At 37.6% G+C, this 23753-nt stretch overlaps 1 protein-coding gene across 1 annotated transcript; it reads right to left on the minus strand.

Annotated features, from left to right (window-relative positions):
* Nucleotides 1-1960: 1960 nt before the first annotated feature.
* LOC307131639 (uncharacterized protein) lies at nt 1961-23515 on the minus strand. The gene is made up of 9 exons (XM_079825393.1): nt 23319-23515; nt 16375-16431; nt 15775-15835; nt 15504-15566; nt 15354-15410; nt 15185-15238; nt 14920-14982; nt 5964-6090; nt 1961-5354 (listed from the first exon to the last, which is right to left on the minus strand). The coding sequence occupies exons 1-9, from the start codon at nt 23441-23443 to the stop codon at nt 5083-5085; spliced, it is 879 nt and encodes a 292-aa protein (XP_079681519.1). The 5' UTR covers nt 23444-23515; the 3' UTR covers nt 1961-5082.
* Between the last annotated feature and the right edge of the window lie 238 nt (nt 23516-23753).

Consider the following 23753-nt stretch of genomic DNA (forward strand, 5'->3'; position numbering starts at 1 on the left):
AATAGTCATAAGTGAATAAAATAAAAATATATATAGTATAATAGTTATAATGGGAATTAAAAGGAAATAAAAATAAAGATGAAATCCCCTATCTGGGGTGGAAGAAAATGGAGAGTAAGGTTTACTTTAAAAATATTTGTCAGATAACTGTGCGTTTAGACAGTACCCTTACAGACAAATCTTCTTGGCCTAACTTGAGGGCGTTCTCTAGATGTTTTACCCGCCAGAGCAGATCTAAACGGGTATTCCTCACACCGGAGGGAGTACTCAAAAAATATTTGTCAGGTAACTGTGCATTTAAACATTACCCTTACAGACAAATCTTCCTGGACAGGAACACCAGGGCTATCTCTTCTTTGTTTGACCATCAGAGCAGATCTACACGGTCCTTCCTCTTACCACCAAGGCTATACAGATCTATCCGTCAGAGCAGATCTAAACGGATCGTCCTCGCACCGGAGGGATTTCGATTTATCGCTCCCCCGTCTCTCAACCTCTTCCACCCAGACAGCCTTAACAAAATAAAAAATAATACAAAATTAAAAGTATAATTAAAAACTAAAAATAAAACAGGGTTAAGTTGAAACACATAATTAAAGTGAAAGAAAGGTTTCACTTTAAAAACATAAAAAAAAAAACACATTAAAAACTTTATGTGTAAAGTTTAAAAACACATAAAAAAAGAAAGGTTTGACAAACACAGGTCTGATGGAGAAAGACAAAGATTCTCTTTGGTCTGTTAATTTTCTCAGTCTCTTCTGAGACATTAATAAACACACAAAAGTGCAGTGATTGCAAAGTCTGAAATAAGACCATTGTATAACGCTATATTTTATAAGACATTTATAATTGTGACATCAGACCTAAACCAGTTTTGTCCACCTTCACATTTTACACACAAAGGATTGCAGTAAGATCTTTCCAATTATATTTTAGCTCATCTACTCACAAGATTTCATTCACAAGTATTTTTCTTTGTTGCGTTGTTGCAGCAAAGCAAATAAACAAATGTAACTGGACATTTTCCCTCAGAATTTAGGGTTTTAATTTACAGACCTCTTTTGAGTACAGAAATAAAATTTCCTCTGCGTAGGCAAACAAGGAGAATTTTAAAGCAAGGGATATCATTTCTACTCTACGCTGTTGCTTTCATGTCTCTGATAAGCAATATGGTTGTCTAATTTTCACGCCCCATCGGATTTATACTGTATTCAGTACTATACACTCCCAACATTTCTAAAAGGCAAATAAGAATGGACTTACCATACCAGCTGAAGAAAGAGAAGAAGATCAAACCTCTCGCTTGTTGCAATCCCAATATTTATCTGAAAAGACACTCGCCACCGGGATATCACGGAGGACAGGTCACCACTTGTAAACTTCCATCCATTAGCCCAAAAACCGGATTCTAACGGCTTGGTCAAAAGGAATTCTGCTTGTAAGCCTTGTCAGCATTTCGGTGAAGTTCTCTTAATTTATTGATATCTCATTTCAAATCTGACTCCATGAATAATTTTATCTGACTCCAAAAGTGTGTTACGTTTAGAGTTTATCAGCTGATTTTACGATTAATTGCGATTTAATTTAGATCTTTGATTTTTCCTAGTATCACTTATTTTCATATATTCGTTCCACCATGGGACCTGGAGCCGCACAGAGGCTAGTGTCGCGATTCACTAGCGCTCACGACACAAATGAGTCAGTTCTGATATTACAGAGGATTGCAGAGTGAACTATTTTAACTTTAAGTGAGTCCCACATGTTTACTCATAACAAAAAGTGTAATTTGATTAATAGCCACGAAAGCTGCAACTTATAATACCAGCGACAGTCATGCTTGGCTCGATGCTCCCGTTATGGAGTCCTCAGTTTGATCTGTCCCAACAGAGAGATTTGTGGTAGCTCCTACTTACTCCGCATGCGACACTACTAAAATAATGATTTCAGAAAGATACAGAATAAATCAAGATTAGCATTTATTTTGGCCAGACAAGAAAATAATTAAGCAAGAATCCATGGTACACAACTGGTCAGCGTAAAAACATAACCACAATCGCAAAGTAATATGAAAATAATTTCAAAGAGTCATCATGTCTGGCACAATACATGCAGTGTGTGTTAGTGTCTCAAAGACACTGACACAGACTGCATGGGGGTTCTGGCTACAGAATGTTCCCCCTGACAGCTATGTTACCCTCCCTTAAATACCCCAACTAGAACAAAAGGGTTGTAAATATTTGCAACACAAACACCTGGTTTTGGGGGAGAGGATCAGATATCTTTGAAGAGACCACTCAAAAAGGAGAACAGAATTCTCATTAGTTTTCAACCTTTCTAATACTACTAGTGACTGCAGTGAAACTGAGACCTATAAAACAATAGATTTACAAGATACATCATCATTGGTATTTCTGCATTTGTTGACTTGAAAACAGGGCAAGGAGAGGGCAAAATGGGGAGGGGGGAGAAATGTTTGATCAGGGCGGTGTCCCACAGTTTCTGTGAGATCTTCTCTCAAGATTAGTTACTTTTATTGTTCTATTGCTGGGGTTTGGATCTCAGCTTTTGTCTTAGCACCAAAACCGATCCTTACACCTCCAACGCTAACTTTACAGCCAACAACTCTCTGTTAACAATGTCATAATTACATTCGGCAGGTGACAAAAGGTTGGAAAAAAACGCGCAAGGGTGTATCTTGTCTTCTGAGGAAGAACGTAACCGCTTTAACCGCTCAGCCTTAACCGCTTAACCTGCGCCCCTATTTTTGAGAATTCTTTGGAAACGATATACCCAAATGAAAATGTCTGCAGCTCTTAAACTATATGGTCTATATTCATAAATCTGGTCTCATTTTAAACTAGACACTTGAAATGTTGCTACCCAAAAGTCATAATAACTCAAAGTAATATGGGAACAGAGTAATATACATGTAAATATACATGTAAGTGAAAAAAAATAGTTAAGAGCCTGAAAATAACTTAAATATAAAACTGAATGTCTAATCATTTCATGATTCAAATATGAGGATGATTCTCTCAGTAATGTAGCTTCTGTAAGCTTTTATGTCAAGAAAAGTCTAGGCGTCCTTTCAAAAAGGCCATTTATTTCAGAACATTTGCAATTGTAAAGAGTAGTTTTTCATTAAAATAAATCTGCAATAAACTGCAATAAACTGCTAATTATAATGGATAAACAGTTACTGAAAAATTAAAGCAACTATTTACAGAGATTACAAAGTGTAAAAAAACTCATTTAGCTGATATGAAGTGTCAGTCAGAGTCTGCGCCCTCCACTGCAGTTTCTGCCTAAACACTGGCAGGCGCCATAGACAGCGTGCCGGTGTTATGAAAGCCTAAGCAGTAAGCACTAGTAGTATTCACCAAATCCTACTTACATAAACTGCGCAAGATAATGCCTTTTGATTGGTTACTAAGTCCATCAATCAAACCTTTGTTGGAAAGGCATTGGCTAGGCACCGAGTGCCTTTATCCAACGAAAACCATGGGCGCAATGATTGACAGCTCACCAAGCCTGTAAGGCGTTTCCTCTATATGATGCATCACAGGAGAGACTCTGATTGAAGGAGAGAGATGAGGGAGGATTCATATTAAGTGGAAGAGACTATTCTTGCAGGGGAAGTTTGCCAGAAACGGATTAGAATCGATATTTCATTGAAAATGGACATGATTGATTACGCTGACTCAAAACTCTCTTGCAAACAACGGAGGATTTTTTGTTTTTTCCCTATTTTTTCGTTGTTTTTGATTAAGGCGAGACACGGCAGGTGAAAACATCGTTTTTTCATGCAGTGGTCAATTTTGAGATTTTGGGCCAGTTTGCTCCCTTAACATGTAAGCTTTCATGTCAAAATAAAAAAAATGTCAACATTACACATTAAGGTGGTTATTTCATTATATTTTGTCACCGTACGCCTTTAGATTTCTACCCGAAATCATCAAAAGTTATTCTAGCGCGATCTCTCGTGCCGTCTCCATTCACAGAAACATGTCATGCTTGGTATCATTATAAAGCTCTCAGTCTCACAGACAGCGCTGTCTAATCTAAATATGGACATTTCCTTTGTAGAACTAACCTACCACGAAAGTTTGCAGCCGAAAACCACATCTGATTGGTCGATGTGAATATCTCACGCGCTGCCGCTTGCTTGTGTATTCTCCACCTGAGAGAAAGTGCAGACAACGCTGAAATCGGCTCATAAACGCTCACAGAAAAGACCAAGTAGCAAGAGCTAGTAAAAAGAAAGTAAACAACAACAGATTAGATGACAAAACCCAGTCAGAATTAGATTCAAATAGTTATAGATGGACCAATAAAACAAACAGGGACAGTTCGTCTGCAGTTTTTGTGACTGGTGTTAAGGTAGTTCTGGTGTTGTTTGTTAAGGTAGTTCTCTTAAGGTAGATCTCTAATAGCTATTGCTATTAATAATGTATTCATTTATCAATTTCCACGTGTTTTAAATATTATACACTACTGATATTAATTAACTGAATATATATTTTGTTTGTAGGTTGGGGGTTTTATAGTAATGTATGCAGTTATACAGTATAAAACTTTAAAGGCCGTTTTCTCAAAATTAGTTTTTTCTCACACTCAGAGTCCGATATATCCACTTCAGTAGCACCTACAAGCACCAACTTTTGCAGTCTTATACTGAACTATATTCTGAAGGCTTTTACAGAGGGATTTGTTGATATATAATTCCTATCCTGAGTTATAGGTCCTTTAACTCCAAAAAAAAGTATGACTTTTTTGATACTTTTGGAAAAGTATGCAAATGAGCGTATATTTAAGTATATAAGGCCTCATTTGCATATTAAAACATTAATTTACACAAAACTTGTAATTCATTTTTTTCTTATGTTTATGCCAGTAATAAACTGGAGAAGTTTCACAGTGATATCTTGTAATTAAAAAAATTCCCTATTCACCTGCAGTGTCTCGCCTTAAAAAGTGGGATGCATTTTGAAGAGTGGACCCAAATGTATGCGGGTGTTTATTGGATTCATCCGATCTGATCTGAACGACAGGAGATGAAAGATGAGTACCGCTAATATTATGCTAATGTTTACATGGCCGGTCCTTTAGCATTTCATTTAACCCTTTCCTCTCTGGTGTATTTATTGCAAAAACAATAAGTGTTGTTATCAAAAACTTGAGTGTTTTAGCTTTCAAATGATGCATAGTTTGTGATAGTTGATTGAATATTTTGTATAAAACAAAAGTAAATAAAAGTACAGACACGCCCACTTCCGTCAACCTCCCCGCCCACGAAGGGGATCCATCAGGATTGTCAGGATCCATACGCACTCCCTCAGAAGAGACGATGTACCCTAGGAAAGGAACAGACTGTGCATGAAAAGCGCATTTCTCCGCCTTGACAAAAAGCCCATTCTCTAGTAACCTCTGAAGCACTCATCTGACATGTTGAATGTGTTTCTGGAGAGACAAAGAAAAAATCAATATGTCATCCAGGTAGACATATATGAACTGATCAACCATGTCTCTCAACACATCATTGACGAGTGCTTGGAAAACCGCTGGGGAGTTGGATAGCCCGAACGGCATAACCATGTATTCAAAATGGCCCCTGGGGATGTTAAACACGGTTTTCCACTCATCCCCCTTCCTGATGCGAACCAAATGATCGGCGTTACGTAAATCCAATTTTGTGAAGACGGATGCTCCCTGCAACCTCTCGAAAGCTGAAGGCAACAATGGCAAAGGATAAGTATTCTTTACTGTGATGTTGTTCAGCTCTCAGTAGTCAATACAAGGTCGCAGAGAACCATCCTTCTTACCCACAAAAAAACCCCCCGCCCCCGCAGGAGAAGAGGAAGGGCAGATGAATCCAGAGGCTAGAGAATCAGAAATATATTTCTCCAAGGCCTCCCTTTCCGGAGCAGAAAGTGAGTAAAGTTTGCCTCTAGGCAGAGACTTACCTGGGAGTAAATCTATAGCACAGTCATAGGAACGATGCGGAGGGAGAGAAGCAGCGCGGGACTTACTGAACACTTCCTTCAGGTCAAGGTACTCAGAGGGCACGTTAGACAAATTCACCGCCTCCCTCTGAAAAACAGAACGAGACACAGATGAACAGGCAGACACAAGCAAGACTCGTAACACTTATTGCTCCAGGATGAAACAGAATTGTGTCCCCAGTCAACCCTCGGGCTATGCTGGACCAGCCAAGGGTGATCGAGGACGATGGGGGCTAGAGGTGAGTCCAGGAGCAGAAATGAAATTTGTTCAGTATGATTGCCAGATGTAATGAGTGTCAGATGATTCGTTTTGAGAGTGATGGCAGGGAGTTCCTGACCGTTGAGTGCACTGACAGAGATGGTGTCTGATAGGTACGCCGAGTGTACGAGCCAGAGTCCATGAAGTTACCTTCCGCCCCTGAATCCAGAAGTCCTTGACAGATGTGGGAGCGGGCTGCCCACAGCAGTCTTACCGGAAGGAGAGTAGAGGATGAGGTCTTATCCACAGAGATCCCGTCTGACAGTAGCCTCCTTTTTACCGCCGGGCTTGGTCATTTACTGGACAGTTGTTCAGGAAGTGGCCAGCTCCGCCACAGTAGAGGCAAAGACCCCGGAATCTCCGTCTCTCTCTCTCCTCCCGGGAAAGCCGAGCTCAACCCATCTGAATGGGCTCGGGATCGAAGACGGGACTGACCGCATCACAGCCGCTGGCCTGAGGGCATTCGACGTTCCCAGAATGGGGAACCCTCCTGGATAGTTGTTCCAGACGGCTAAGACGAGCGACCACCCTCAAAGCCAGCTCAATAAGCCTGTCGAGTTTACAGGGCAGGTCCAGGGTAAAAATCTCCCTCTGGATGCGGTCAGCTAGCCCATGCAGGAACATGGGCTAGCCTCCTCGTTCCAGTGGCACTCGGCAGCCAGGGTTCGGAAGTCAATAGAGTAGTCAGAGACCGAGCGGTTACCTTGACGGAGGTCAGCGAGTTGGCGAGCAGCCTCCCTTCCTGCCACCGCCCGGTCAAAGACGCGTTTCATCTCCTCCGAGAGTGCCTGGAACGAGGAACAGCAGCGATGTTGGTTTTCCCACACCGCCGTTCCCCACAGAGCCGCCCATCCTGAGAGTAGCGTAAGAACAAAGGCCACCTTCGACGCCTCCGTGCTGAAAGTCTGGGGTTGTAAGGCAAAGAACATGGAACATTTCGTCAGAAAAGCTCTACAGTAATTAGCCTCACCTGCATATAGGGAGAATAAATAGGGTGTGCTGATCGGCGACAGCTGATGAACAGATCGTCAGCAAAAACAATCAAGTCCTGACCCTTAAATCATCACACCTGTGTGCCAAAAGTTTGCCGTCTGCCACTCTCTGTTCTCAATTCTGTGTCAAAGGAATTAAATCGCTTGCAAGCAGCTGAGGTGATAGAACACAGCAACACCTCTGCATAGGAGTCAGTGATGCGCGGGTCAATGTATAAACAACCCGCACCCGACCGACGTTTTCAACTAACCCGCCCGCAACTCGGACCGCAAAAAAAAAAGAAGAAAATATTGTACCCGACCCGCTTCCTGACCCGCATTTTTTAAAAGTAGTAAATGCTCATCGTAGCTCATTGGGGCATTGAGAAAATGTTTCAGGCCCTGACGTGGTGTGCTCAGAGGTGCAGCAGCGAGAGCAGGAAGTTCTTGCGGCGGCCCATCATTTTCCATTTCAGCTCCAGATGCATATTATTGATGAACGCGATGTTTATGTTTCGACCCGGCTTGAAGAATTCATCAGCCCACATTTGGAAAACATTTGGAAAAGTGTGAAAGCCCTTAGGAGCGCAAACTGTTATTTTTCTGAATGCTGTATGATATAGCCTAGTGTTATGTAATACAGGCTTGATTTATTCATTTATTTCGTTTAATTTTCTTAACAATTAAGATGCTGCATGTGTTTATCCAGTCTAATCGAAGTGTGCGTCTCTCCCCCGACTTTCCCAACAAAAATCCCGCCCCCTCTCAGAAAATACATAAAACTGACTTTAAATGCGTTTAAAAGTAGCCTATTAAAATGGTACAATGGCATTGCTCAGTTCAACGTTTTGGGAAATCGGGCATTTTGTCCCGCGTCAGCATTTATTCAAAAGTTAATAACGCTCAACATTCAAAAGGTAAATAAGGATTTATTGACGATCCGACCGACCGTGACCCGAATATCATTAAAAATATTTTTGGATGACTCGTAACCGCGGGTAACCGCGGGTGGCCGCGGGCACCCGCTCATTTTGGATCAACCCGCGCATCACTGATAGGAGTCACCAATTGTTGTCACGCAGAAAAAGGGATTTCCATTTTCAATTAAAAGTAGACAATATATATAATCTCTTCTTCCAGGGAAACCTGGTCAAGACGGCAGCACATACAGTTTCATACATATCCACAAAAAATCATAGTCATACAAAACAATTAATAAACATACAGTCAAGAAAAACACTTGTTAAAAGCACTTTGTAAAATACATTTAAAAGTACTCAGAGGCGGCAGTATCTCTAATTTAACTATATTTTGCAGATCATTCCAAGCCCAGGGAGCATGAAAAGGCATGTTTTCCAAATTCAGAGTATACCTTTGGAACTTTTAATCGAATATACGATAGGGATCTAGTACAGTAACTATTTGTATAAAACGTTAGAAGTTTTGAAATATGAGAGGGCAATTTTCCTAGGAGTGCCTTCGCAATGAACATGTACATATGCAGTTTCCTCCTATGGTGTAAAGATGTCCACGCCAATGATTCATATAGTAAGCAGTGATGAGTACATAAATCTGCACCACTAACAAAGCGTAACGCTGCATGATAAACCAAATCCAATTTCCTTAATAAAGATGAAGCCGCATGCAAATAATAAAAGTCACCATAATCAATTACAGATATAAAGGTACTCTCCACGATTTTCTTTCTAGCCTCATAAGGAAAGCAGTTTTTTACACGATAAAAGAACCCCAATTTTGGTTTAAGCTTCTTCAGCAATTTATCAATATGTACATTAAAAGCAAGTTTTTCATCTAACCATATACCTAAATATTTGTTGGAACAAACTCTTTCAATAGTTGTACCATCTAAGGTGGATATCACCACATCCGTTAAATTATGAGTACGGCTAAAAATCATATATTTTGTCTTTTTTGAGTTTAACGCTAGTTTCATCTGTGCCAATGAATGTTGTATAATGTTAAATGCATTCTGTAAATTTAGTAACGCTTGATTTAAAGATGACGCTGCAGTATAAATGATTGTCATCAGCGTACAGATGTATGTTAGCAGAAGCCACTCCAAAGCCTAAATCATTAATAAAAATGGAAAACACCCTGAGGAACTCCTTTCTTTACTTGATGAAACGATGAACTATAATTTTCTAAACAAACACATTGAGTGCGCTCTAAAAAATAGTTTTCAAACCATTTTAGAGAAGCCTTACCAAAACCTATAGACCTAAGTTTCTGTAACAGTAAATTATGGTCAACAGATTCAAAAGCTTTCGAGAGGTCCACAAATAACGCTGCACAGGACTTTTTGCTATCCAAGGAGTTTATAATATCGTTTGTGACTAGCACAGCTGCAGTAATAGTGCTATGACCTCCTCTAAAACCCGATTGGTAATCATTAAGAATCTTGTTATCAGTTAAATTTTTTTTTAATTGATCGTTTATCAATGATTCAAATACTTTAGATAGAACTGGTAATCTGGACGATAATTATTAAGACCTGAGGGGTCTCCACCTTTTAATAATGGAATGACTGATGCTGATTTCAAATTTTTTGGTATAATATTAGAAAGTAAACTTAGATTAAAGATCGAGGCAATTGGCCCTGCCACAATACGAGCAGCCATTTTTTAAAAATAGGGCTCAATTTTATCTACTCCCACTGATTTTTTAATGTCTAGTTTCTCTAGAGCATTGTAAACCTGAGAAGTTGTGATGGGAGAAAAATTAAACACTTCAGGACAATGTTCATCAAGTTCAGCAGAATTTCCAGAAGTATCAAAATTAATAGAATCAGAATTAGAAACAGCAGAAAAATAATTATTAAAAGTCTCTGCAATATCAGCTCTACCCTTAACTACATGTAGCAGGGTGAGCAAGTTTCCTCCCCTGTATTTAGTGTGACAGCCTATCAGCATTCGAGGCCTGTCTATTTTAAGACCGTGTATCCGCTACCTGAGGGTGCGTCATTGTAAGCTCCGCCCCATGGCGAGGGAGCGCCACCATTCAGTGAGGAATTGTTTGGTCTGCACTGCAGCTCTGCGGTGATATGCAGGCTGTTGTTATTTGCAGGTAAGATAAATCCGATTGTTTATCAGTGTTAATATGGTGGTTGTGGTAACTCTCGTTTAACCCATTCTAGTATTTTGTACTGTAAATGCGTGTGAGCAGCGGCGACTTGTGCTGTGAGTAATTGTACAGCTATGCGTTTTCGTGACGATCACTCGGTACGTATAAGTTATCCTTTCAAACTAATATTTTAATCCGGTGAGCTAATCAACTGTTGTTTTAGCAGGAGAATCAGTTCCTTCCCATATGGAAAAGGTTTGCTAAAAAAACGTGTGATTCTTATATGTTCCAACAGAATATTGTAAGGGACATATGCTGCAAAAAATGCATATATAAATTGCATAATATTAATGTATGTTTAATCATATATGTCCTACATACAACTAAAGGCATATAGTTTTTCATGAACTAAAAACATAGGAAAATAATGCAAATTTAATATGAATGTCCAGCGTATTAAGACTTGTATAAAACAGTGCAGTTTAGCAGTATCAGGCTGTACTTAACTCATGCTCATGTCCTAAATTGAGCCCCTATAATTAAACATGGTCATATACTGTATCTATCTTAGATAAAACACATTTAAACTACACACCAGCACACATTTTAATTATAAAATTATTTATTAGTGTATTCTACAGTTTCATATTTCATATATCAACAGTTTTCATTTTAAATCTTGCATCACCAGATTTTTTATGTTCATTTGTGACAATTTCTCTAAACTTTAGTACTAATTACTAAGTTACGTTACAACAGTTCTATTCTTAACCTACAAACATAAATCTTTCCAAAATGTGAAGTGATTAGTATGCATATCACCACCAGTACATGTCACATATACAACAATTTATTCCAGCCAATTTTAAACATTTTAATCACGATTCATGAAACATATTTGACTCAATTCATTTGCAATAATATGTTCTGATTGGTTCACAAACAACAGACCCAGACTGTTCACAGTTTATGTAAATACACGGCCTCACAATGTCATTGCTGTCAACTGTTCTTTCAAATCCTGTAGGAAAATGAACAGTCCGCATAAAGGTCAGTGATATTTTGACAGCAGATCCTCGAACCAGCTTCTGCACTGTGCAATTTCCAAATTTGCCAACTGCATACAAGTGATCTTGGTCATCACTGACACAAAGAAAGTGTGAAACCTTGAAAATACTGCCATCTTTCAATATCACAACCGAGTTGTTCCTTTTCTTTGTCTTTGTGTATGTTTGGCTGTGAATTACCTCTCCGTTGACAATTATTCTGTTGTAGTACCTGCCAATAGAGGTCTCAGGTACATCTAGCAATGCATGCAATGCATTCATGTCATTTTCAGACACTTGCCTGATCTTTGGCACTCCAAGTGCAGTCACGCTATCATATGTAGCATAGTTCCTTACATGACGTTTACCAGAGGTCATTTCAGTGTAGAAAGATTTAATTTCTGGTGAGACATCATTGGATAAGCAGGCCTTAGCTATGCGTGGCAATGCCCGAGACCATGCTACTCTTTTGCAAAGCTGCTGAGGCACTGCATTACTGCTTTTGACTTGCTTGAGCAAGTAGCCATTATAGCTCTCAAACATGAAAGCAGACTGGGCCCAGAGTGGACCCAAATTCTCCACAGTCTTAGTCAAATGCAGAAGTGAATGCATATTGTAGGTCATCTGATCTTCACCGTACAAAGATTGACCTGATTTAACATAAAGCTCAAGAGCCTCATGAGCATGGTCAATATCCTCTTGGCTAATGTCTGAACCTAGCAAAATGCTCACACCCTCGACAAGTAGAGCCCAGTGGCAAAGATACTTGTGTGGAAGTATCCCCTTCAGGACTGGCAAACTGTAATATAAAAGCCAGTTCTGCCATTCGTGAGCTTTCCAAAACCTTCGCTCTACAATAGATCGTGGAATTCTGGAGAAAATGCTTGGAGGCTTGATTGCTAAAAGATTTGCATCCACTGTTGCAGTGTTTAAACCAATATACCATGGTTTACTATAGCTTTTAGAATCAAACCATAAAGTGGCTATTTGCCGGCAAACCCCCAGCAACACACAATGCATGTAATCAGGGACCATGCCATTGATCAGGTCAAAATCTGGCAAGTCCAAAATTGGAGATGGCCCTTTTATGCCCAAAAAACTCTGTTCATTATTTTTGGCAATCTCACCTATTTGCACAGTTGTGTCATGATCTCTAAGGTCTGGCATCTCCCCTAAACAAGGATACACTCGCACAGTCCCATTGCCTTTTCTCACTTGAACACCTGGATGAAGACAGTGCCCACACCCATACTCTCCATTAAACTGTTTGAAATTTTGCAGTAAAGGTCGTGCAACAGCATCACATATGGCACATAATGCATAAACCTTTGTCATTTTGATTGAGTTATCTACTGGATCCTGCCACTGAAGACCTGTTTGTCCAAGACTTTTGCATTCCTCCACAAAAGGTTTGAGGAAGCTCGTCATTTGTGGTTTTGATGACCCAAACCACAAGGCACATAGTATGACATTTTTATCTCTTTCATCTGGGGGTAATTCATTAACAGAGCATAGTAAGGGCCATATGCTGTATTTAGATGACTTGAACACTGGCACTCCGTCACAATTGAATGACAGGGAAAAGAATGGATCACTAACTGATTTCAGATATTTGTACAACTTCCCATCTGAAATATCTGTTATTCCATCTCTGTTTTGGTCATTGTAAATATTTTGAACAGGCTCATTCTCCAAAAGAGCTTTAAGTTGATGCCTCAAAGGTATACAAATAAAAAAATTACCCAACTCTAAACTTTGTCTCACAGTTTGGTTTGATGAGCAAATCTGACATTTTAATTCACCGTCCTTTGACACTGAGAGGCCAATGTAAGAGCTGCAAATACCACAATAATGATGGTATTCTGATTTGTCTACGTAATCTTTAAACTCCTTCTCTAGCATGTACTTGCTACTTGGGATGCTTAGAGGGTCCCCACTACATAACCTTAACAGCTTCAGTAGGTCCTCCATTAAAGCGCCTGTTACATTGTGCTTCATGGAAAATGCGAGGATGTTCAGCCAACTGGCATCTGTGACATGGTCATTCGAGGGACCTGAAGACGCATGGTTCGATTGGTTGGTATTCTGTAACAAATAAGAAATAATCCAAATATGAGTGATCATAAGCGAAGTGAGTACCAAAAGAAATGTTTTACTCTAAATGTTGATATTCTTGTTCAACAATATGGCAAACTGTTTTGACTTTTATTAATAACCAGGAAGTTCATCAATATTAAATCTAGTGGTCACAACCCACCCCAACATCTGCTTGTATGCTCCTTTCACTTTTACAGACAGAATAAAACATTACATTTTAGCATTGCTGTAGGGCTTAAATTTATATTGGTGTCTTTTAGTAGGTATAACATTACTTTTTCTGAGAAGCCATCTCCATTGGCCACAGAGGAATATTGTATTATTACATATGATTATTATCCATGCATAATATTTCACTGACACTAGCTAATGTAACATGTTAAAATACATTTACAGGTATCAAGAATTAACATTTCAACTAGTGAAATTGAGTTATTGATAACAGAAATATATATATTTACTAGTAACAAAGTATCACTATACATTTTTTATTACAATTGCATTTCGGATATGTGAAATTGGAATCAATAATTTATATCAACAACTGATTTTGAATGGCAGCCTATGGTGACATTTAACTAGTGAAAATTCAATTGAACATATCAAGAATTATCTGCACCAATTTACCTTAACTCGCTTGTTCAGACATACACACCCTCCAGGAGTTTGCGTTCTACCAGTGAACGACGCCTTGTGGTGCCATACCAGAGAGGCATGAAATCACTGTCACGGACCTTTTCCTGGACTGCCCCCACCTGGTGGAATGACCTGCCTATCTCAATTCGAGCAGCCGAGTCTATAGCCATTTTCAAAAAACATCTAAAGACGCATCTCTTCCAGCAGCACCTGACCAATCAAGAATAGCACTTAACATTCTATTCATTTTTCTGTCTGTCTAATTTATTTATAAAAAAAAAAAAAAAAAAAAAAAAATCCTGTGTGTTCTGTGTTAGATTAACTGAGACTTGTTACAGCACTTGCATACTGTAGCCTCTGACTGTTGTAGTTGCTTCTATTGCTCTCATTTGTAAGTCGCTTTGGATAAAAGCGTCTGCTAAATGACTAAATGTAAATGTAAATGTAAGAATTATAGTTTTTACTATTTGCAATTCTAGTCTTTATATTTAGAACTTGTATTTTTGCGAGTAATGACGTCATAGTTGATATCAAGAATTAAAAATGTTCTAGTTGAAATCTAATTACTGATATCAAGAATGAGCATTTTTACTATTGAAAATTTAATTATTGATATCAAGAATTCATATCCTGTGAATGATTAAAAAATCTAAACTGTTATCAACAATGAATTATGCTACGTACTGATTTAAGCATCTGATCTCAAATTAAGCTATCTCTACACATTTAGGGACAATTGTTATACACATGTACGCAACACAATTTAAACCAAAATGACATACACCATTCCTTATTTACATATAGTATGAGGTAAATGACTTATTTACCAGTATTTCTGAAGAGGTTCCCTCTTCTGCAGTCTCTGGTGAATGTGACATAGGGCTGTCATCCTGAAAAGATCAAGACTTTTTAATATATATATATATGTTTACCTGTATTTCTTTGGACATAACCTGCCCTGTCCTCAGCGGTACATTGACCTGGATGTACTAAATGACAAAATTAACTAATAAATGTTTATGTGAAAGAGAAGGTTAATTAAGAAAAAACGTTTGAAGTATTAAGAGTTATTTTAAAAGGAAGAAATCTTACATTAGTGTCTGGTGATTGTGACTGTTCTTTCCTTTCTGGGAGGGGTAACATTTCCTAAAATAAGACAATAAATCAACTCATAAAAATCAAAAGAATAGCCTTTGGTCATCCTCAGTATCCATATGCCTTACTGACAGCTGGAGGACATTTAAACAAAACTTTTCCTCACCTGTTTTTCTATGGATGGCAAATCTCTTGTGGTCTCTTCTTGTAATAATATATGGTCCTGAAAGAGGAGAAAACATTATTCATTTATGTGAAAGAAAAAACAATAGGCCCATATCAATAGATTAATGTAATTTACTCCAATCATTTCTACCTGTAGATCTATATATGTGAGGGTGGATTCTTCAGTCCCTTTTGGTGAATGTAAAACATCATCCTAATATAGGGCAGAAAGAAATATACAAAAGAGGAAGACAACAGGACAATCATTTTTAATGCGGATAAAGTTGACTTATTTCTTTTAAAAAGACGAGAAACCCTTAAATTTAATTGTAACTAATAAAACTTGCATCAATTTACAATTGCCCCCATTTTTTTTAATTGTAGCCTCACTTGTGTGATTTATTTTCTGACTTAGTACTTACATCATTATTGGCACTCTGGAAATGTACCTCCTCCAAGTCATGCAGACAGTTTTCAATGTTCCTGTACAGTTTCAGACACAACATAATATAAGAGAGACAGATTTACACCTCTACACTACTTATTAGTCTAGATCTGTGGTTCTCAACCTTTTTTTAATAACAACCCCTGAGAATGATAATCAGATTAAGGCTAGTGTTCACAACCCAACCCACAATTTACCTGTATGCTCCTTTAACTTTTACTGACAGAATAAAAAATTATATTTTAGCATTGCTGTTGTGCTTTAAGTTATATTGTTGTCTTGACATGGAAACCACAGATGAATATATTGTTATTATGACATAAAATTATTAGCTGTGCCTGTGCATAATAATTTACTGACAGTACTAATGCCAGGCTGCTAATTTATAGAATGCCTGTAATAATAATCAACAATAATTGTTTGGCAATGTGTTACAACATTTTAATCAAATAACCTTAAAACTATATAACTAAACATTATTTGTAAAATTATGTTAAACAATAAGCATAATGCATATTTATTAATATATTATATCATATTTAATACACACATTTTTAGGGAAAAAAACTAGGTTTACCTTCTTTTCCACCTGGTCCGAGTACGAATAGGAATCATTCTTTCTTCTCCTCCGTGGCTGTTAAAGCAATACAATTTTCGTTTCGGCATTTTGCATTAGCCTATTTTCTGAACACATGTAGCCTATATACCTACATGTAGGCAAGTGAATTAGGTCCATGTGAATCGGTAAAATACGCCGATTGATTGATGTTTGAACTGCTGCGCGGGATCCAATAGAAATCCAGCTGAGCTCACTGATTAATATAAGCTCCCAGAGAGCGCGCGCGGGCCATTGCTCAAGTTTCAACAGAGTTTTTAGATCAAGTAAACGTGGATTTCTAGCGTCACCCGAAGACGTGTGTTGATTCAGGTTGGTTAATTTAGTAATTTCTAAGCAAAGTAACAAGTTGGTTTGTTCAAATTTGTTAGCCTAAGACTTGCAAGAGTTAAGGTTAACTTAACGTAGGAGCTTATACAGCCAGCCACAACTTTGAAATTGCCCTTTCTTCGTGGTAACGTTAACTGAATGTATTTTGGTTTATGAATTGGTATTAGGCTATACCATTAACATTAGACGACTTTTACTTTTTTATATTATTAGGGCTGTCAAGCCATTAAGTTTTGAATCTATTTAATTACACAAATCTACCTTTTGGTCAGGTGCAGGTGGGCTAATTGAGTTAAAATATTTTAATCGTGTTATTTTCTCACAATTAACGTTAATTAATCAGATTACTGCGTTAAATCGACAGCCTTAATTATCTATTGTAATGATCTTTCACAAATCTGCAGATAACTTGCATGTAGCTGACATTTAGCTGGCCTAGCAATATGTCTGTGTCTGGCAAACTGTTATTACACAGCAAAAATGATGTCCATGACGCTACAATCTGACTTACAAGACACAAAAATGTGATCTTCCCATGTGACCTCTGATGAAACAACCTTATATGCCTTAAATAACCTTATCTATCTAAATTCGCTAAAAGCCTAACTCTTTTAATGCCCAAGGTGTGATGAGAAAGTTTGCAGTGGTCCAATGGGTCAGTGGGGAGGATGCAGGGATGTACAGCGAGGTGAAAACCGAAGCCATACGTAAATATGATGACACCATGATGGATGATGATGGATACCAGCAAACTGACTATTCAGCTGCTGTGGAATGGCAGAAATGGAAAAAGCCAAAACATGGCTGGCCAGTGTATGCTGCCTCTATCAAGTTTGTGAGCAGTAAGTAGATCTATCTTATGCATTTTTTTTTTTTTTACCGTGTCTGGTCCAATAAATAATGTGAAGCTGTTATGATGTGTGAAGTTACGACTACTATCACACAATAATATACACACAAATTATTAAGTGCACTAAATATTGTTTTCTTTACTGTAAAGTGCCTTAATCTGATCTATCCTCCAACTTTGACATTTTCATTTTCAGGCAATCGATTTCATACTAATTCTAAAATTAGGGAATTTCTACGGTTGGAGTCTGACGAAATGAACAACCCAATGCCTAAGAAAAGGCCCTCAGTCCCGCCGTCAAGATATACAGATTCAGATGAAACTGATGTTGAGCATACACCGGTAAGACTGTTTGTATTCTACTGTCACTGAATGAATTTCATGCACATAATCACACACCATTTACTTAAGTACCAATTTACATAATACATTTGAAATATTTGCAGAATAATATTTGCTTAATAAACAAAGAGATCTGGTATTAAATCTAGGCTAAGTCCTATTGTTATTTAGAACATTAAACCAACAGTGACAAAAAGCCTATGCAAGGGAAGTCAAGTCAACTTCATTTATATAGCGCTTTTAACAGTATGAATTGTTTCAAAGCAGCTTTACAGTGATAATATGAAATTAAAGTAACATGGATTGTTTAGGCTTTACAGCTGCTCTGGGGCCTGTACCATGATGATAGTTGAACAAACTCAGAGTTACAGGATTAGTTTCGAGTTGACAAAACCAAACCAATACAACCAGGCTTTTTTGGTACCATGATGCTGATCATCAACTTTCTCTGTCAACTCAGGCTTTATCCTGCATTTAGGAGTTTAGGTGTGACATCAGTAGGGAACAGCCAATCACATGCTGAGAAATAGTGAAACTGCGATTCATTTCTCACGAGAGAAGCGAAATACACTTAATAAATAAAAGTATTAAAATATTAAATATTTAAACAAATTTACAGCAAGAAGAAAGTTGTCTATAAGAGGACAGCTAAAGGTAAAGGTCTTGCCACTGTAAATCAGTACAAGTAAAAAATGTTGAAGTTATTTTATACAGTTGATAAAGGTATATAGAGAAATGAACATGTAGTCATTTTACATCTTCATCTATTGAATCTAAAGCGTATTTATATTACCTTTATATATGTATACATTTAAACTCTGCGTAATAATAATAATAGATGAACTAAAATTGTACCTGTGATTGTTTAAGGGTATAATAATTACATAAATAATACTTAAATCATACAAATATATTATTCAAAATTAGCATGACTAAAAGCCAGACGATTTTGTCTTTAAAAAATCATTTGCTATGTAGTGACCTTTAATTTGGAGTAGAAGTGTGTCACTTTGCTCATGGATTGGTCAAATTTCAGTCTGAGATCTTGAATCCAGAACATGACCAGCCCAGGAGCAGGTTAGCCGTGCAGCGTAACACACCGGCAACGAACACCGATTAAATCCGAGCTACTTTCATAGTAACTAAAACCCAGGGTTGGCGGAAACTAAACTGAAACATAGCTGGCTAGTCACCTAAACCGGCTTAGTGGTATAGGCCCCCAGAATAAAGTTATTGTCCAGCTAAAGTTAGTTTTGATTGACTGATTCACTTACAGTACATGCAAAGATCATTAGTTATTAACGACAACGTTTTAACAGAAAACCCTTAACACGCTCTGGCTGCCCATCTGCACGAGATCGCACTCCCGGAAATAGGTTCCAAGGTGCAAGCGATTATTTGTTATTTATGCTCAAACATACGCAACCTATGCACAAACACCGACGTCGTGGACATGTGTACAAGGCAAGATAACCTTGTTTTTGCACCTGACTATGTCCAAAATATGCATGCCATTAAGAACTCTGGTAACACTTTATTTTAATAGTCCAGAATTATGCATTAATTAAGCATTAAGCAAGTACACTAGTAATTAATGATTAACAAATAGTAAGGACATATTACCCATTATTAAACATTTGAAGGATGGAATGTACATGGAATGTTTATGTAACATGCACGCAGAAAAAAAAAACTATCCACTTTATCCACGTCCAATTTGTAACTGTAACTAATTACTTTTTTAAAGTAAGATGACCAACACTGGTAGTAATGTCCTCACACTCTGTTATGTTTACTAAACAATTTGAAGCTTGTAACTGCTAGTTCTATATTAATAAATTGCAAAAATAAAAAATAATCATTCTTGTTAGGTCACATTGCAGAATAACTGATAAACAAACCAATAGTGTAAATAAGGGATTTGCAGCGGAGCCAATATCTGTATTTGTAACAATCTCAAAATTATTCTTATCTGTATTCAGATACATCTGGAACTGGGCAGGGCTTTAATTTGATTTAAGTAATTTCCAGAACTTGAAAAGTATTGAGAACATGCCCTCAGATGTTCATTCACGTTTATTCTGTTACTATTATGATAGGGGAACAGATGATCACGCTCACTCGCTCCTGGAGCTGTCGTTCTAACCACACAACTTTGCTATGCAGTTTGCGAATGTTCATTGGAGCGATGTTTTCGGGAAACAACGACTTGTTGAACAATGCTGATAATGACAGAACTTGCGACAATAGTTAGCTAGCGATACTTTCTGGAAACGCACCCCTGGCCAGGAATTTTATGTCAGTCTGTTTACATTTACAGAGGTAAGAAGACAAATATGTATCATCTCCATCTCTCGTTTCTTGTTCCTTGACAGACCCAAAAGAAAAGGAAAATGATTCCCCAAAAACAGAAAAATGTTGCCCAAATGGTTGTGGATAAGTACCGAGACACCACCGGCTGCACACGAAGTCAGAGCTGAAGAAGAAGCTGGCTCAAAACCTCACAACACCCTCCCCCTGTCGGTGATTGGTTGGAAAACTATTTGTTTTGGTTTTGAGTGGTTGGTGAAACCATTTGTTTTTGTGTGCAGATCTCAGAGCCTAGGCTGCCTACAGAGACGTGGTTTTTGACGGCATGCTTATGGGGCGGGCAGCTAGCGGATCGTTAGGAAAGATTAGATGAATGTGATAAAAATATTTTTGGGCCTGAAATCACTGATACCACCATTAAGACTTTAAATTATTGTTGAACTACCATTCTGTTTCAATATTATTATTTAACTTGGTATGTACAGTTAAGACAAAAATAATAATAACTGGTAATAGTTCATAATTATATTTATATGACAAGAAACCTGAAACATTCAACCTCTGTAACATGCATGAGCATATGTACACAAAGGAGTTAGTTGAGTAGGTAAATAGGTATAAGCTATTTCTTTATAATTATTTTTTATTTTATTTTTTTCTAGAGCTACCAAATATGATAAATGACGTGAAAATGGCCCTGAAGTCTCAGTGTTCATCAATGTCGTCATCAGTGAGCTCTGACCTTGAAGGTGGACAATGTTTGCCACAGCGTAATGCAGAGCCCTTCCCACCGAAAGGAGTGTCTAAAGAACAGGTAGTGTAGTAGTTTATTCTGGGCAATAAAGACTGCACTTTTCAATAAACCATTTGGTAATCAGTATCTATATAAAACTATTGCAACACTGCATAATTAATTGTTTTCATACTCTTCATAAAAACAGGTGGAAATTTCTCCTGGATCCAATGTATTTGTTGATAGATTGGCTTGGGCTGTGGCCCAGAATGCAAACTCTGCCTCCTGTTTTGTGAGAACGCTCCTGACTGCAGTGTTCCCAATTGATGTGCTACTTGTGAGCAATCTTCGAGGAACATCCAGGGATTCTGGGCCACAATGCCAGGCTCTTGATAAATTGAAAGTTGAAGCTATCTACAGTAAGTTTAAAATCAGTTCAGAGTATTGTAATTATTTAGAAGTGAGTATTAGATCCATATTATATTGCTGCACTACAGGGTTCAACCCTAAAACTGGCAATGTGATCTGGGAGTAACATAGTTTTTGTTGTCTTTTTTGGGGCGTAAGAATTATTTTTTCATCAAATCCTTTTATCATTTATCACAGCCTGGTCTGTCTTGAGTATGCTGGTCACATGATTTGTTTAAAATGTTTTGAGATTAGTCAGCCTGACCTAAATCCAACATGGCTGCCAGTGGTGCAGGACATTCAGATTTTGAAGAAAGTAAATGTATATTAAACTTACTTTTCTTTTGAAAGAAAAATAATACTAACACTGCTAACATTAATTATGAACATTATCTTAAGGTGCTGAAAAAGAACATTTATAAAAATGTTGTTCATGTTGTTATTTAGCACTTTTTGAAATATATGTTACTCCAGAGTCACATTGCCGGTGTTGGGTATAAAAAAAAGGACTAAGTCATTAATCTGTTTTTCCACTGCATGTTTAAAACAATTATATCCTATTCTATCTAATGTTGACAAAGTATATATCATTTGAAAGCTTACAAACTCAGAATTCATCCTGTTGAAATTGACATTGGACGTTGCTTTACCATAGAAACAGTACTCTAAATTATTTTATCTGGCTCCTCCACTTTTGAACATCATGTTTCATAATTTCTGATCAAAATCTTTTCTAATCTTGACAAAACACATAGCCTATTGTCAGAAAGATCTGAGTCTCAAGGTTCCATGTTTTGTGACAGAAGTGATATTTGGACAGAAATGTATTAATTTGTTATGGCTGAATGCATACATGTGGTATAGTTAGATATTGTGCCTAAACAAAATCTCATGGGATATCAACTTCAAATTTGGAACACAACTTGGTTAGATATATGGATTTGATTTTATATCAATTTTAGTGAGAAAAAAAAGGTAAAATATATATTTTATATAAAAGAAAAAGTATTAGTATTAGTATTTTTGATTTACTTTAAACTTCCATAAGTTTTCCATACTTTCATTGAAGTGATTTCACTTCATTAATAAGCTACTGAGTGTTTTCTTTAAAACAAGACCAAACTTGGGTCTAAAGCATTCTTGAATTACAACCATTTAAGTTTGAATAGTGCATTCTCAAAAGAGGGTGTGAGAGTTAAGTGTAAAAGTACCATTTTTGTGATAAAGCAAGGCTTTCCAATGATATATAATTTGTTAACATTAAATGCGGTGAAGTTTAGGATATAATTGTTTTAAAGGGGATATATCATGCTAAATGCAATTTTTTAGCCCTTAAATGCATTTTGTTGTATATTTGGAGTGTTTAGAAGTACAGAAAAGATTAAATTATTCTCCCCAGGTGCTTCGTTGATATCTTTTTATTCTGTTTTGGTCATATTTTTCAACCGGTTCAGATTTTTCTGTTATCTATGATGTTTTTTGAACTAATACGTCACAGTATTTGCAGTGGAACTGCCAAATAAGGACATTGACTTCCGGCCCATCACTTCGAGCAATCCACCATTATTATTTCTTGCTTCAATTTTGTAGTCCAAGCTAAAGGGTGCAGAAGTTATGAGAGGGTAAGTTAAAATGTTCGGTTGTTGGATGTAGTTACCCACACGCTTCATTACACCGTCTAATGTAGATGAACTGCCGCGCTTGTGGCGCATGTTTAACTGAAAGAACGAGCAGAGAGAGAGAGAGAGACCCGGTCGCGTGCGCGCTCGCACTCTCTCTCTCGGAGCCCGGCGAAAGTGTAAACAAGACTTCACCGTCTCTAAACTAGACGCTGTCTTGCTCTCTCTCCCTCGCACATATTAATCAAAATAAATCGACACGGTGGTAAAAGGTTGGAAGACCAAAGTTTCATGTGTAAATACAGTAACATACCATTGCAATACATCCATATGAAGACGTTGTTCTGCAGGTTCGTCGTCTTCATTTTCATCTCGCTCCGGCTCCGACTCTGGCTCGAACATGTAAGGCTGGCTGGACAAGTCTTCCGTTGTTGACATTTTGTTAATAACGTGTGAATAAAAAGTTTCTGTGCCGCTAGATAATCCTATCTCTGCTACCAGACTACAAAAATGGCCGAACGGGGTGGAGTTGAACCTCTGCAACCGGGAGAGGGGTGGGGTATGAAGTGTCTCAATATTATTTAAAGAGACCGCACAAAAACGAGTTGCTCAGAAGCACATCAGAATAGGGGTAAAAAAAAAGGGGCCTGTGGAGCTATAATAATGAGGAATTCAGACTCAAGCATTGCAGTTCCGCTTTATATAGACTACAAATGTATGATTTATATGTAAAAAGGAACAATTTAAA

This window comes from Gobio gobio (genome assembly GCF_949357685.1).
Source record: "Gobio gobio genome assembly, chromosome: 9".
NCBI lineage: Eukaryota > Metazoa > Chordata > Actinopteri > Cypriniformes > Gobionidae > Gobio > Gobio gobio.